Here is a 14,380-nt window from a genome sequence, read left to right on the forward strand (position 1 = left end):
TACAGAAGAATAATGGTTTATGCTTCTATTAGAGTCATAGAGATGTACAGCACAGAAACAGACCATGCTGTCCAACCCGTTCATGCTGACCAGATATCCCAACCCAGTCTAGTATCACCTGCCAGCAGCTGACCCATATCCCTCCAAATCCTTCCTATTCATATACCCATCCAAATGCCTTTTAAATGTTGCAATTGTAGTAGCCTCCACCACTTCTCTGGCAGCACATTCCACACATGTCTCAGTATTCTGTAAGTTTCAATCAGAACCCCACTCATTTTTCTCAACTCCATTGAGTACAGACCCAGAGTCCTCAACTGCTCCTCATTTGACAAGCTGTTCATCCTTGGGATCATTCTTGTAAACCTCCTCCAGACCTCCTACAAGGCTAGCATGTTCTCCCTTAGATATGGGGCCCAAAACTGCTCACAATATTCCAAATGCAGTCAGTCCAGAACCTTATGCAGATTCAGTGGTACATCTCTACTCTTGTATTCTCACCCCCCTGAAATGAATTGCATTTCCATTGCAATTGCCTTCCTAACTGCCAACTGAATCTGCATGTTAATCTGCATGGGAACATCACTACTTTCAAGTTCCCCTCCAAACCACTCACCATCCTGACTTGGAACTATATTACCATTCCCTCACTATCACTGAGTCAAAATCTTGGAATTACCTCCTTAATGGTATCATGGGTCAATCCCATGGCAGGTGGACTGTAGCGGTTCAAGAAGGCAGCTCACCACCAACTTCTCAATGGCAACAGGGGATGGACAATAAAATGCTGGCCAGCCAGCAATACCCACCTACCACAAATAAATAAACAAAACCTTAAGAGAATCTGAAACTAGGACTGTTAAGACAATCTCTTCTGGTCTTCCTGTGTAGTTGCCATAGTCAAGAAGGCACAACAATGCCTCTTCTTCCTCAGGCAGCTCAGGAAATTTGTCCATAAGGACCCTCACCAATTCTACAGATGCATCATTGAAAGCATGCTCTTTGGTATGGCACTGCTCTGCCCAGGATGGTTGGAAACTACAGAGGGTGGTGTACACAGCCCAGGCCATCAATAGAGCCAATCTTCCATAAATGGACTCTATTTACACAGCTTGCTGCCACAGAAAGGCTGCTAACATAATCAAAGACCCCGCACCCTGGTAATGATCTCCTACAACCTCTTCCATCAGGCAGAAGATACAGAAGCCTGAATATATGAACGAACAGGTTCAGGAACAGCTTCTTTCCAGCCATTATTAGATTACTGAATGGACTCTCTAGCCTCAAATAATGCTGATCTTGCTAATGTTGATCTCTCTTGTATGTCCTGTGCAATGTAACTTGTATGCCTTTGTCTAAATCCTTTGTTCTGTACATACTTGCTTACTATGATCTGCCTGTATTCCTCATAAACAAAAGCTTTTCACTGTACTTTGGTACAAGTGACAATAAATAAATTAATCAATCAAATCCCTTTGTGCCTCAGATTTTCAAAGCCTTTTCCCATTTAGAAAATAGAACATTACAGCACAGTAAAGGCCCTTTGACCCTCGATGTTGCACCAACCTGTGAAACCAATCTGAAGCCCATCTAACCTACACTACTTCATTCTCGTCCATACATGTATCCAATGCACTTAAATGGTCACAGACCAGCAGAACATAGCTCGTGATTGAATGGCCAACTGCTATTTCTATATTCAACAAGTGAACACAGTTTTATTATTTGTTTGTGGGATGTGGGTGTTGGTGGCGTCTATCATTTATTACTTGTCCCTAGTTGCCCTTGAGAAGGTAGTGGTGGTGAGCTGCATTCTATGATATAATTAAATAAAATAATCCTGAATTACTCTTCTGTTGGCTAAGGTCAGTCCGCCTCTACAGTTAAAGAGTTTCCTGGACCATGCCTAGAAATTCCAATGTTTTCAAATGGATCTGGGGTATTCTTGGGATTTGGTGGGAACATTATACCATTTTGTTTTGGTGTTTCACTCCTAGGATGTTATTTTCCACTGTCAGGATTTTTAATGTGTGGATCCAAACTATTTATTTTCCCTTCATGTTAGCAGCTCCTTCTGTTGCAGATTTACTAATTAAAACTGTTAATATTGAATAACTACTACAGAAAATATTTATACTGGAAAGAGTGAGATAGGCCTCAAGGGAACCAAATGTGTGCTTACATAGAAGCTTCAGTCATCTAAATAAATGAGTTAAGGTGTTGGGGTGTTGACATTTCAGATGAAATGGCTACACTCCAATCTTAATCTGTACATTTCTTTTTCTAGATGCTGCATTAATTCTGGTCTAGTATTTTCTTACTAGAAAATATTATTTTATATAGATGGCTTTTCAAAGAATGGGAAACACCGTTTTTAAAAACTGTTTCTGACTAAGGGTGACTAAACCCGAAACATTAACTCTTTTTTTCTCTCGCCAGATGCTTCCAGACTAGTGTTTCTCCGACACTGTTGCTTGTTTCAGATTTCCAACATCCGCAGTTCTTTTTGTTTATTATATTATACGCTGCTTATATATAAAAAAACCGTCATTCCAAATCCAAAATAAGTAGCCTCACTTCAAATCAGTCCCACTTTAAGGATGTGTCATTAAATAAATCTTGGAACTGAAGTGCAACAATTAATTTAAGGAGAGGTTGCTTTTCCCACGTTCCGCGTGAAGTCCTAAAGCACAGGAAGTGAGGAATCATAGACAGCCTGCCGGGAGTGGTAGTTTATACTCGAGAGCTTTCTTTCTGTTTTCAGTGGAAAAGACTGCAACTCCCGGCTTCCTGCACACTGTACATGTTCGCTGATGCATTGAACAGCCACAGACAGAGTTCTTTTGTTAGCATTTTCACATTCTGACTGCACATCAACTGGAAGCAATATGACCGACGAGCAGGAGATCATGTGCAAATTGGAAAGCATTAAGGAAATAAGGTAAGGATAAAGTACTTCAGTGCATCGTCAATGCATTTCTTTAGCTTCGAGAACGTGGTCCAAATGAAATGTGAGCTGATGCTTTATCCCTTATTTGCAATGGTGGTATTCAGTTTAGACTTTACTGTTTTAAAACGCTTGTGAACATTATTCAGTATATACCCCGCCACTGTGGCCAGAATAGATTTACACATCTGTTAGATTTCACTCCGAGTAAATAGTGAGCGTTTTTTTTTAGATTTTACTCTTAAACAAGCCTCAGTTTCGCTGCTCACTAATCGGAGCTTTAAAGAGTTCCCTGATGTTGACAGTTGTTTGACCAGATGAACAGCAGCCGGTGAATTGTGCTTTCTGCCGGAATCTCTGAGCACTGCTCTGTGACTCCTGCCCCGCGTACTAATTCCGTTAGACAATACGGATTCAGAAACTAAATACGCTGCAGATTCATTTTTTAAAAAGTGCTTGTTATCGAAAAGCCTTTTCCATTCGAGAGGGTCATCCCTGGTGATGTACTCTTGCCCCAGACTTAGAAATTGCCTTAAACTTTTCACAAATTGCGCCCTGCGTGGTTTTCAAATAGAACGAGCAAAGTTGTCAGGCCTTACTAGGCTGTTCATTGATGTTGTTATCGGAGAGCCTGTTGTGAAACGGGAGATGTTGAGTTTTCAGTCTTTTAAATGTAGGTTTGTCTGATGCTGTATAAATGCAGCTGATGTCCATAGTTGAAGGGTCAGGGAGTAAACCCTGAGCGCTGTGGAGAGGAGCCCAAAGAAGAACTGCTGTCCAAATCTGTCATCTTTATGGCAACTCCTGCAATCGGTCCAATGTTAAATGTATTGTTTAACTTTGCATTTAGAGTCATAGAGTCTTAGAGATGTACAGCACGGAAACAGACCCTTCGGTCCAATCTGTCTATGCCGACCAGATATCCCTACCCAGTCTAGTATCACCTGCCAGCAGCTGACCCATACCCCTTCAAAACCTTCCTATTCATATACCCATCCAGATGCCTTTTAAATGTTGCAATTGTACTAGCCTCCACCACTTCCTCTGGCAGCTCACTCCATATACGTACCACCCTCTGCATGAAAAAAATTGCCCCGAGATTTCTTTTATATCTTTTCCCTCTCATCCTAAACTTATGCCCTCTAGTTCTGGACTCCCCCACCCCAGGAAAGAGACTTTGTCTATTTATCCTATCCGTGCCCCTCATGATTTTATAAACCTCTATAAGGTCACCCCTCAGCCTCTGATGCTCCAGGGAAAACAGCCCCAGCCTGTTCAGCCTCTCCCTAAAGCTCAAATCCTGCAACCCTGGCAACATCCATGTAAATCTTTTCTGAAGCCTTTCAAGTTTCACAACATCTTTCCAATAGGAAGGAGACCAGAATTGCACACAATATTCCAAAAGTGGCAGCTTGGAGGCAGAGACGGAAGATCTGATGTTTGGGCAGCATTGAGTCTCCATAATTTTTGCCCAAGCTTCTAGTTTCACTGTAGAACAATGACAGAAGTAGATAGGCTGAATCTTGACATAGCTTCTGTACAAGAGGCCAGGCTCTTGAGAGTGGATCATTGAAAGAAAAACATTGCACGTTCATCTGATAGAGAAAGAGTTCAAGGGAAACATGTGAACAAGGCAAAGGCTATGAGGTAAGACATTTGTTAATATTTGGTACAACCCTCCACAAATAGTTCAGAGTGTGTACTCTCCATCTGCTTTTCAACTCAAACAGGGTAAATTAGCTTCTTATTTGTACCTATGGTCCAAATCTCTGCACTGCACTATATGATAGAGGTGAAAGACCAGTTTTGTGGAATTTGACATTGACATCAGCACCGTGCTACATAAGAACATCTCTAACTACTGGGGGATATCAGTACAAGAGTGGGCATGGACTGTAAGGTATGGCACACTGACCTTGGATATTATGGTTTGGAAAGATAACTGAAAGTGTACAGAAACTACTTGCATTTTGCACACATGATGAGCTTTGTAAAACCAGCACCCTCTTTTAGAACAAATCATGCCACAGGGTGTCATAGAAAGATCCAAAATTTAGGCATTGTCACCAGTTGGAACTGATTTCCACCAGATTTGATTTTCAACAAAATTTTTAACACATGGGGCTACCGCAGAACTGACAGTGATACAGATCACTCATTGTGAACCAGGATTAGGGCGCAACACCTGAAGATGTTTCATCAAAGCAGAAATGGAATCCTCATATCAACACCAACTGTACTGCCTGTCCACTTAAAAAGAAACTATGCCTTGGTTTAACAGATCAGGTACTCTCTGGCATCCCCAAACAGAGTGCAGAAGTGAAATGGAAAGAAACCTGTTTCAAAACACTATATAATACCACACTCTCAAAATATGGGAAGCAAGAGCAGAAATAAACTGGTTCAAAACTCACACCTCTGATGAAATCTGTCATTGAAGTTAAGTAGTTTGTTCTCCTTAATAATGAGTGATTAGAGCGAGAAGTCTCTGAATGCATTAAAAGTGACTTTTAATAAAGTCCCAAATGGTGTCAAGCTTCTTGAGTGTTGTTGGAACTGTACTCATCCAGGCAAGTGGGGAGTATTCCATTACACACTCTCGACTTGTGGCTTGTTGATAATGGACAAGCTTTGAGCACTTGGGAGGTTAGTTACTCACCACAGTGTCCCTAGCCTCTGACCTGCTGCTGTAACCACTGTATTTATGTGGCAAGTCCAGTTAAGTTTCTCATTAATTGTAACCCTGAGTATGTTGGTAGTGGGAGACTCCATGATGGTAACTCCATTGAATATCAAGGAGTGGAAATTAGATTGTTGCTCGCTGGTGATATCATTTCTTAAATTTTGGACTGCCCGGATGTAATTTACCACTTGTCAGACCAGGCCTGGATATTGTCCACATGTTGTTGCATTTGAACATGAGCTGCTTCAGTGTCTGAGGTGTCATGAATGGTGCTGAACATTGTGCTATCATTGGTGAACATCTCTACTCTGACATGATGGAGGGAAGGTCATTTATGAAGCAGCTGAAGATGGTTGGGCCGAGGACACTACCCTGAGAAACTCCTGTAGAGATGTCCTGGAGCTGGGATGACTGACCTCCAACCACCATTACCATCTTCCTATCTGCCAGGTATGACTCCAACCAGCAGAGAGTTTGCCCTGATACCTACTGATTTCAGTTTTACTAGGGCTCCTTGATGCTACACTTGGTCGAATGCAGCCTTATGATGTCTAGGGCTGTCACTCCTGCTTCACCTCTGGAATTTAGTTCTTTTATCCATGTTGGTACCAAGGCCGTAACGAGGTCAGGAGCTGAGTGACCCTGTCAGAATCCGACTGGTTCTATGCCTCATGATCTTATAGTCTTAAGTCATCACTGAATATTGTATACAGATAGAGAAATTAGAGGAACACTGCTTTGTATTTTATTTTAAGGAAGACACAGTCACTGAGGAAGTATTGGCGGGGCTGGATTTTGAAACTACACGAAAAGAGCTAGTAAAGCTTTTTATCAGTTTACTATGGACAATGATCCAGGTACTGCTGCTGCTGCTACAACACAGCCTGAAATCATCAAGCCTGGGAACCTGACACACATGCAATATCTGTCCAAACATTTCTGTTTGACCACTCCAGAATTACATGTGATGCAAACATGTCACCTTGTGAAAGAAGATGAACATCCACGGCAATTTGCAACAGCGATCAATATATTGTCTTGTTGGACATTGTGGGAAAAGCATTTGCTCATATTTGCCTTGTCACACTGCAAAGCCTGGCTTAATCTCATGGAAAATAGGGAGAATTAGCCATTTGGTTACAGAACTGGCTTAAAGGTAGAAGACAGAGGGTGGTGGAGGGTTGTTTTTCAGACTGGAGGCCTGTGACCAGTGGAGTGCCACAAGGATCGTTCCTGGGCCCTCTACTTTTTGTCATTTCCAGAAATGATTTGGATGCGAGCATAAGAGGTACAGTTAGTAAGTTTGCAGATGACACCAAAATTGGTGGTGTAGTGGACAGCGAAGAGGGTTACCTCAGATTACAACAGGATCTGGACCAGATGGGCCAATGGGCTGAGAATTGGCAGATGGAGTTTAATTCAGATAAATGCAAGGTGCTGCATTTTGGGAAAGCAAATCTTAGCAGGACTTATACACTTAATGGTAAGGTCCTAGGGAGTGTTGAGAAAAGATTTACAAGGATGTTGCCACGGTTGGAGGATTTGAGCTACAGGGAGAGGCTGAACAGGCTGGGGCTGTTTTCCCTGGAGCTTTGGAGGCTGAGGGGTGACCTTATAGAGGTTTACAAAATTATGAGGGGCATGGATAGGATAAATAGGCAAAGTGTTTTCCCTGGGGTCAGGGAGTGCAGAACTAGAGGGCATAGGTTTAGGGTGAGAGAGGAAAGATGTAAAAGAGACCGAAGTGGCAACTTTTTCACGCAGCGGGTGGTACGTGTTTGGAATGAGCTGCCAGAGGATGTGGTGGTAGCTGGTACAATTGCAACATTTAAAAGGCATTTGGATGGGTATATGAATAGGAAGGGTTTGGAGGGATATGTGCCGGGTGCTGGCAGGTGGGACTAGATTGGGTAGGGATGTCTGGTCGGCATGGACGGGTTGGACCGAAGAGTCTGTATATTTCTATGACTCTATGACTCTAATGCATCTACCCCAAATCTCAGTGTAGTATCAGAACTGGAAGGCCTGTAATTGAAATGATCTTCTCAGTCTTACAGCAGCAAGAGAAATGTTATGAACAAGTTAGCCCACTGCATGTTTTGAGAGAGCTGGAATATGGAGCAGGGATGTACTGTTGAAGTTGTATAAACCTTTGGTCAGACCACATTTGGAATATTGTGATCAGTTTTTGGTCCCATACATGATATGGTTCAGGATGCTGCCACCCATCAACAGTGACAGTGTGATCGTGTAATGCTGGAGGTTGTTGGTAGATTCACATATCTAGATCCCACGCTCACCAGCAACTGTCACTTGATGCTGAGATTCACACTTCATAAAAATGCTGTAGCTGTCACATCCAACCATGACTGATGGAATGCAGTCTGACTGAAAACAAAATACAAGTCTGCAAACTTGTACTCAGTGCAATTCTTTACGATGGTGGGACCTGGACAGCAAGTACTAGGCAGGAAAAGCAGCTGAACAGATACCTCTTTCACTGTCTAAGGTGTATCTTTGACATCCCTTGGCATGACAAGTTCACCAACTCTGACGTCAAATTCTGCTAAGCCAATAACGTCTTTCATTATTATTATTATGATTATTCTGTTATGGCTTAGGGCAGGCTAAGTTGACTCATGTCCATTACAATGCTCAAGGGTAGCATCAAAGTACCTTGTGAGCAATGCTTCTTCTAAGCTACTTGGCTGCTCCAAGGTTCTGCCTGTAGTGGTTGGCGATCTGGTTGGTACACTGCTGCTTTGACTTCCTGTTCCAGACATTACTGCCAATTGCAGACTAGGGCAATGTGCATGCTCTTAAGAGGCTTTGACAGCTTGTTGTAGCATGTTTCAGTTTGGTCCAGATGGACTATCATTGCAGAGTAATGCACCTTTTTGTGTTGTTAATACAAACAAATGAAGTTGAAATATACCAGGAACTGATGTGAAGCTAATTGGAGGCTATTCAGCCCATCATTTCCATGCAACCTCTTTGCAAGAGCAGCTCAACTAGTCCTGCTCCTCCGCCTGTTCTCTGTGAACCTTTTGACGCATTGATTCTAGCTATTCTAACCCTATTTTCCAACAATTGGCCTAGCCTTGTATAACTTGGTTCATATCGAAGTACTTCTTAAATATTGTGAGGGTGTCTGCCTACCACCCTTTCAGACAGTGAATTCCAGTTTCCTACCACACTGTCAGTAAAAAAATGCTTTCCTTACATCCCCTCTAAATCTCCTGCCCCTCAACTTAACTCTATGGCCCCCAGTTATTTGACCCTCCAAAAAGGTGTAACAGTCTCTTCCTATCTACCCTATTCATGACCCCATAACTTTATACATGTTCCCCCTCAGTCTCCCCTGCTCCAACTCCAGTCACCTCACAACTAAAACTTTCTAGACCAGGCAACATCCTGGTAAATCCTGGTAAATCACATGCCTTCTGTAATATGGATTCCAGAACTGTACAAAATACTCTGGCTGTGGCCAACCAACACTTACATAACCAATCAGCAGAACTTCCCTTATCTTAAGCTCTATGCCTTGGCTAATAAAGGCAAGTATCCCTTATGCCTTCTTAATTACATTATCTACCTTTCCTCCTACCTTTAAGGGACTGGTGGACATGCACACCCAGGTGCCTCTGATCCTTGGTGCTACCCAGGATCCTACTGTTCATCATGCATTCTCTTGCTTTGTTTGTCCTGACCAAGTGCATCATCACACATTTATCCAGATTGAATTCTATTTGCACACTGTGATTAGAGGACAAAATTAATAATTGTATATACTTAGTTTTCATGTTATGTAAATTGGAAAACAAGCTGTTTACATTATATTTCCTTCTGTGGATACTGGGTTGCATTTAAATTCAGAAAGTGATCTAGAGCTTAAAAATGTTGGAGGCGACTGTTCTAAATGCATCCTTGGTATAAAGAACTCCACTCTCAGCAATTTAAAAGATTCTTCCAACCATACAGTACTGTGAACTCAGGATGTTAATCACAGCTTAAATTTATAACTTAAATGAACTCATATTTTCCTTTGGTATTTTGTGCTTCATGGTTGGTATTTGTAAATTATTTTGCCAAGTTACAGTAGTCCTTTTAGTTCCACAGGAGCCACATGAAAAGTACAACACCCCAGAGCTCCAGACAGAAAGTAGTTTTATGGGAGGAAACTTGTTACAGGCATTTCTAACATTTAATAGCCAAAGAATTGTTTCCAATGTTTTGTAGCTTTTGTTTTAATCACATATAAACCATTTGGACAATACCTGAACAGTGAACTATTTGCAAGACTGGCTGGAATGAAAGCCAGGAGCAGAAATTGGGTCACCAGCAGACTTATGGGATTAGGACTGAATGATCAGGATAGGGGTCGCATAGAACAATAAAACACTTGGAGCATAGTTGGTTATCCAACACAGTGGAGAAAGTGAGGTCTGCAGATGCTGGAGATCAGAGCTGAAAATGTGTTGCTGGAAAAGCGCAGCATGTCAGGCAGCATCCAGGGAACAGGAGAATCGACGTTTCGGGCATAAGCCCTTCTTCAGGAATCCAACACAGTACCTATTCCTGCTTTCTCTTGCATACCTTATGATCCCTTTTAGCCTTAATTCTTTCTTGAAAATATTCAAAGTTGTGGCCTTAATCACTTTCTGTGACAGAGAATTCTGCAGGCTCACCACTCTCTGGATGATCCTCATCTTTGTTCCAAATGGCTCACCTCATGTCCTTAAACTGTGGATTTCCTGGGCATTGAGAACATCTTTTCTGCATTTACGGTGGCTTGTCCTGTTTCAGTTTTATAGGTATCTATGAGATGTCTCTTGCGTTCTTCTAGCCTCCAGTGAAAAAAGTCCTAACCAGTCCAACTCTCTTCATATGTTTGTCCTGCCATCTTAGCAATCAGCCTGGTAAACTTCATTGCACTTCATCCACAGCCAGAATATTGCTCCTCAAATGAGGAGACCAAAACTGCAAATTGTAATCCAGCTGTGGTCTCACCAAGGCCCTGTACAATTGCAGCAAAACATCCCTTTAAATGCTTACTGTCAGCAATTGGTACACAAGGCTACTCAGCTCTCTACCCCTTTTACACAATCTATTGCCATCAAAGTTACAATCTGCCTTCCTGTTTTTGCTAACAAGGTGGACAAACGTGACTTTATTCACATTATACTTCTTCTGCATTTGTGCATTCACTCAGCTTGTCCAAGTCACACTGAAATATCTCTGTATCCTCCTCACGGTTCAGCCTCCCATTCAGCTTTGTGCCATCTATAAACTTGGAGATATTAAATTTAGCTCATTCATATCAATTATTAATATATATTATGAATAGCTGGGGTGCAAGCACTGATCCCTGCGGTAACTCAGTATTTACTGTCAACCACTCAGAAAAGACCCATTTATTCCTATGTTTATTTCCCCTGAATGCCAGCCAGTTCTCTATCCATGATGGTTCACTGCCTGTAACCCCATGGTCTTTAATTTTACATGCTAATCTCTTACATGGGATCTCATTGAAAACCTTCTGAGAATCCAAGCAAACCACGTCCACTGGCCCCTCCTGTCAACTCTATTGGTTATATCTTTGAAACATTCCAGTAGATTTGTGAAGCATGATTTTTCTTTCATAAATCTATGCGGTCTCTGTCTGATCTTGTTACTGTTTTCCAAGGGCTGGGCTATTAAACAGTTTAAAATGGACTCAAGAATTTTCTCCACTGCTGACTGACGTCAGGCTAACCAGCTGGTAATTCCCTATTTTCTCTTTACCTTTTCTTTAAACAGTGGGATTATGTTCGCAATCCTCCAATCCGCAAGAACTGTTTCAGCATTACAGAACTTTGAAAGATAACAACCGTTGCACCCAATATTTCTAGGGACACTTGTTAAGGCATTCTGGGATGTAGATTATTAGGGCCTGGTGATTTAACAGACTTTAATCCCAACAATTTCCCTACTAATACTAATTTCCTTCAGTTCCTCTATCTCACTTGACTCTATGTTCCCTAATATTTTTGAGATGTATTTGTGTCGTCTTTTGTGATGCCAGAACCAAGAAACATATTTAATTAGTTTACCATGTCTTTGTTTCCCATTATAATTCCCCCTTTTCTGACCATGAGACATTTGTCTTCACTAACGTTTTTCTCTTCATGTACCTGCAGAAGCTTTTGCAATCAGATTGCAATGTCCCCCAAGCTTACTCTCGTACCTTTATTCACCCCTTCTTAATCTTTCACTTTGTCTTCCTTTGTGTAAATCAAACTGCCCCATACCTTCAGGTCTGATGATTTTTTTTGGCCAATTTGTATGGCCCTTTCTTGGATTGAATATTATTCCTAATTTCCCTTGTTAGCCATAGCTGGACCATCTTTCTTGTTTGATTTTGTGCCAGATAGGAATGAAAAATTGTCATCCATGCACACTTTAAAAATATTTTCCATTGTTGATCCCTTATTGTCCCTTTTCAATAATGTTCCTCAGTGTAACATAGCCAATACACTCCTCATACCTTTTGTAATTTTCTTTATTTAAATACAGGATCCTAGTCTCAGAATTATCTATGTTATTCTCTACCTTAATGAGGAATTCTATCATATTATGGTCACTCTCCGCAGTGCTAGATTGCCAATTATTCCCTTTGCATTACACAATACCCAGTCTCAGATGGCTTGTTCTTCAATGTATTGATCCAGAAAACCATAGGCAACATGTGTTCAGAGAAGGGAAACATATGGATTTGGGCAAGGACAGGAACAGCTTTTAATTGTAGTATGAAAGGAATACTATGGCATACTCATGACAAATCTCTGATTTTACCAATGCGCTGAAAGATGCTCGATAGCCAAGTCCCAACTCTCTACAGTGATTACTAGCGTCATGTTTAAAGAAGAATAAGCAATTTTCAGAGCAGTGAAAAAATGAGTATTATTTGGTGAGTCTTTTTAACCTACTTCTATTGTTGGATATATCTTTGCTGAATATTCTCCTATCAATTACATCCTGCTTTAAGAGACTGTTCATGATCAATATCTCTTGATGCTATTAAATACTCGTTTTAATATAGTTTTTCCAATGAAATCTCTGACTTTTCGTAGACATTAATCCATAGGAGGAGAATTTTTCCAGCAAGATTATTGTGAGTTATTCTTCTTGGCCTGTATTAAAGTAAATTGAAAGCAGAACTAGTCTACAGATCATTAGACACATCAAAAAGAAAATAAAGATGTCAAGAGACTGAGTCTGTGCCAGATTGAACATGGACTAGTTGTAATAAAAATATAATGAAGAATAATGCAAATTATTTGCATCTGTTCTGGTGCAACGCCAGAATTACTTAAAATAAATCCCTGGGAAATAAGGATACAAATCTATATGAAATGAAAGAAAGTACTTGGGTTCTTCTGTTCAAAGTTCTGGCATTGTGTATAATCTGCATTCATTGTTTTGTCAATGTTTAGCCCTTGGTTTTATTCTCATTAACCTCTCCCTTCTCTCTCCATCCATCCCTGTCATGTCCTGGTAGTAAAATGGTGTGCCTTATTCTTGCCTTTCTTTGGGGTTTAGTTCCAAACTACTAGAAGCTCTCTGCTACCTGTATCATGTGACCATGCTTCACATGGTTCCTGAGGCTTGCTCCTTCTGATGAAGGTAGACAGGTGTTGTAGTTGGGCCAGATCTGTTGTAAGTTAATGTTTGTGTTCTCTTGATGCTATTAAATGCTATATGCTAGTTGATCTCTTGAATTTCATTCAGTTTATTTTAATGTAGAGGGGGGAAAAAGAAATGGGTGATATAAGACAGGCTACCAAGTTATTTCTTAAGTTCTTCTGTTGCAGGCTTCCCCATCCTACCCTATTGCTGACAGACAAAACCTTCTAGTTCCTTAACACATGACTATGAGTGGCCTCAAAAATATTTCATTTATAGAGTCATAGAGTCATAGGGGACAGAGACAGACCTTAGTCCAACCAGTCAACACTGACCATAATCCCAAACTAAACTAGTCCCACCTGCCTGCTCTTGGTCCATAACTTGTTCATGTATTTATCTAAATGTCTTTTAAACATTGTAACTGTACCCACATCTACCACTTCCTCTGGTAGGTCATTCCACACATGAACCACTGTTTTTATGTAAAGAAAAATTGTCCTTCATGTCTTTTTAAAACTTTCCTCCTCTCATCTTAAAATTATGCCCCCTAGTCTTAAAATCCCCTGTCGTAGGGAAAAAAATCTATCATTCATCTTATCTATGCTCATTATTTTATAACCCTCTATATTTTGGAATACTGCGTTCAATTCTGGTGTTGTCCAATAGGAGCAATGTCGTTAAACTTGAAAGAGCTCAGAAAAGATTTACAAGGATGTTGCCAGGCTTGGAGGATTTGAGCTATAGGGAGAGGCTGAACAGGCTGGGGCTATTTTCCTTGGAGTTGTTGGAAGCTGAGAGGTGACTTTATAGAAGATTAGAAAATCATGAGGGGCCTGGATAGGGTGAATAGTTAAGGTTCTTTCCCCAGGCTTGGGGAGTCCAAAACTAGACAGTATAGGTTTAAGGTGAGAAGGGAAAGTTCTGTACCTAAAGGTCTGAGCAATGAAGGCAAAAATGCGGAATGCCTTCTTAACCACTCTGTCTATATGTGATGCGAATTTCAAAGAATTATATCTCTGGACCCGTGGGTCTCTCTCTTTTACAATGCTATCCAGGCCCTACTTATAATTGTATAAGTCCTG

At 41.0% G+C, this 14,380-nt stretch overlaps 1 protein-coding gene across 1 annotated transcript in view; it reads left to right on the top strand.

Moving 5' to 3' along the window:
* Positions 1 to 2,651: 2,651 nt before the first annotated feature.
* The window catches only part of zc4h2 (zinc finger, C4H2 domain containing), a 40,077-nt gene continuing 28,348 nt past the window's right edge, over positions 2,652 to 14,380 (top strand). Inside the window, exon 1 of the mRNA XM_043704841.1 lies at positions 2,652 to 2,941. Within this exon, the coding sequence (XP_043560776.1) occupies positions 2,889 to 2,941 (53 nt within the window). The 5' untranslated portion in view covers positions 2,652 to 2,888. The remainder of the gene's footprint in view (positions 2,942 to 14,380) is intronic.

Source organism: Chiloscyllium plagiosum, chromosome 15 (assembly GCF_004010195.1).
Source record: "Chiloscyllium plagiosum isolate BGI_BamShark_2017 chromosome 15, ASM401019v2, whole genome shotgun sequence".
Lineage (NCBI taxonomy): Eukaryota > Metazoa > Chordata > Chondrichthyes > Orectolobiformes > Hemiscylliidae > Chiloscyllium > Chiloscyllium plagiosum.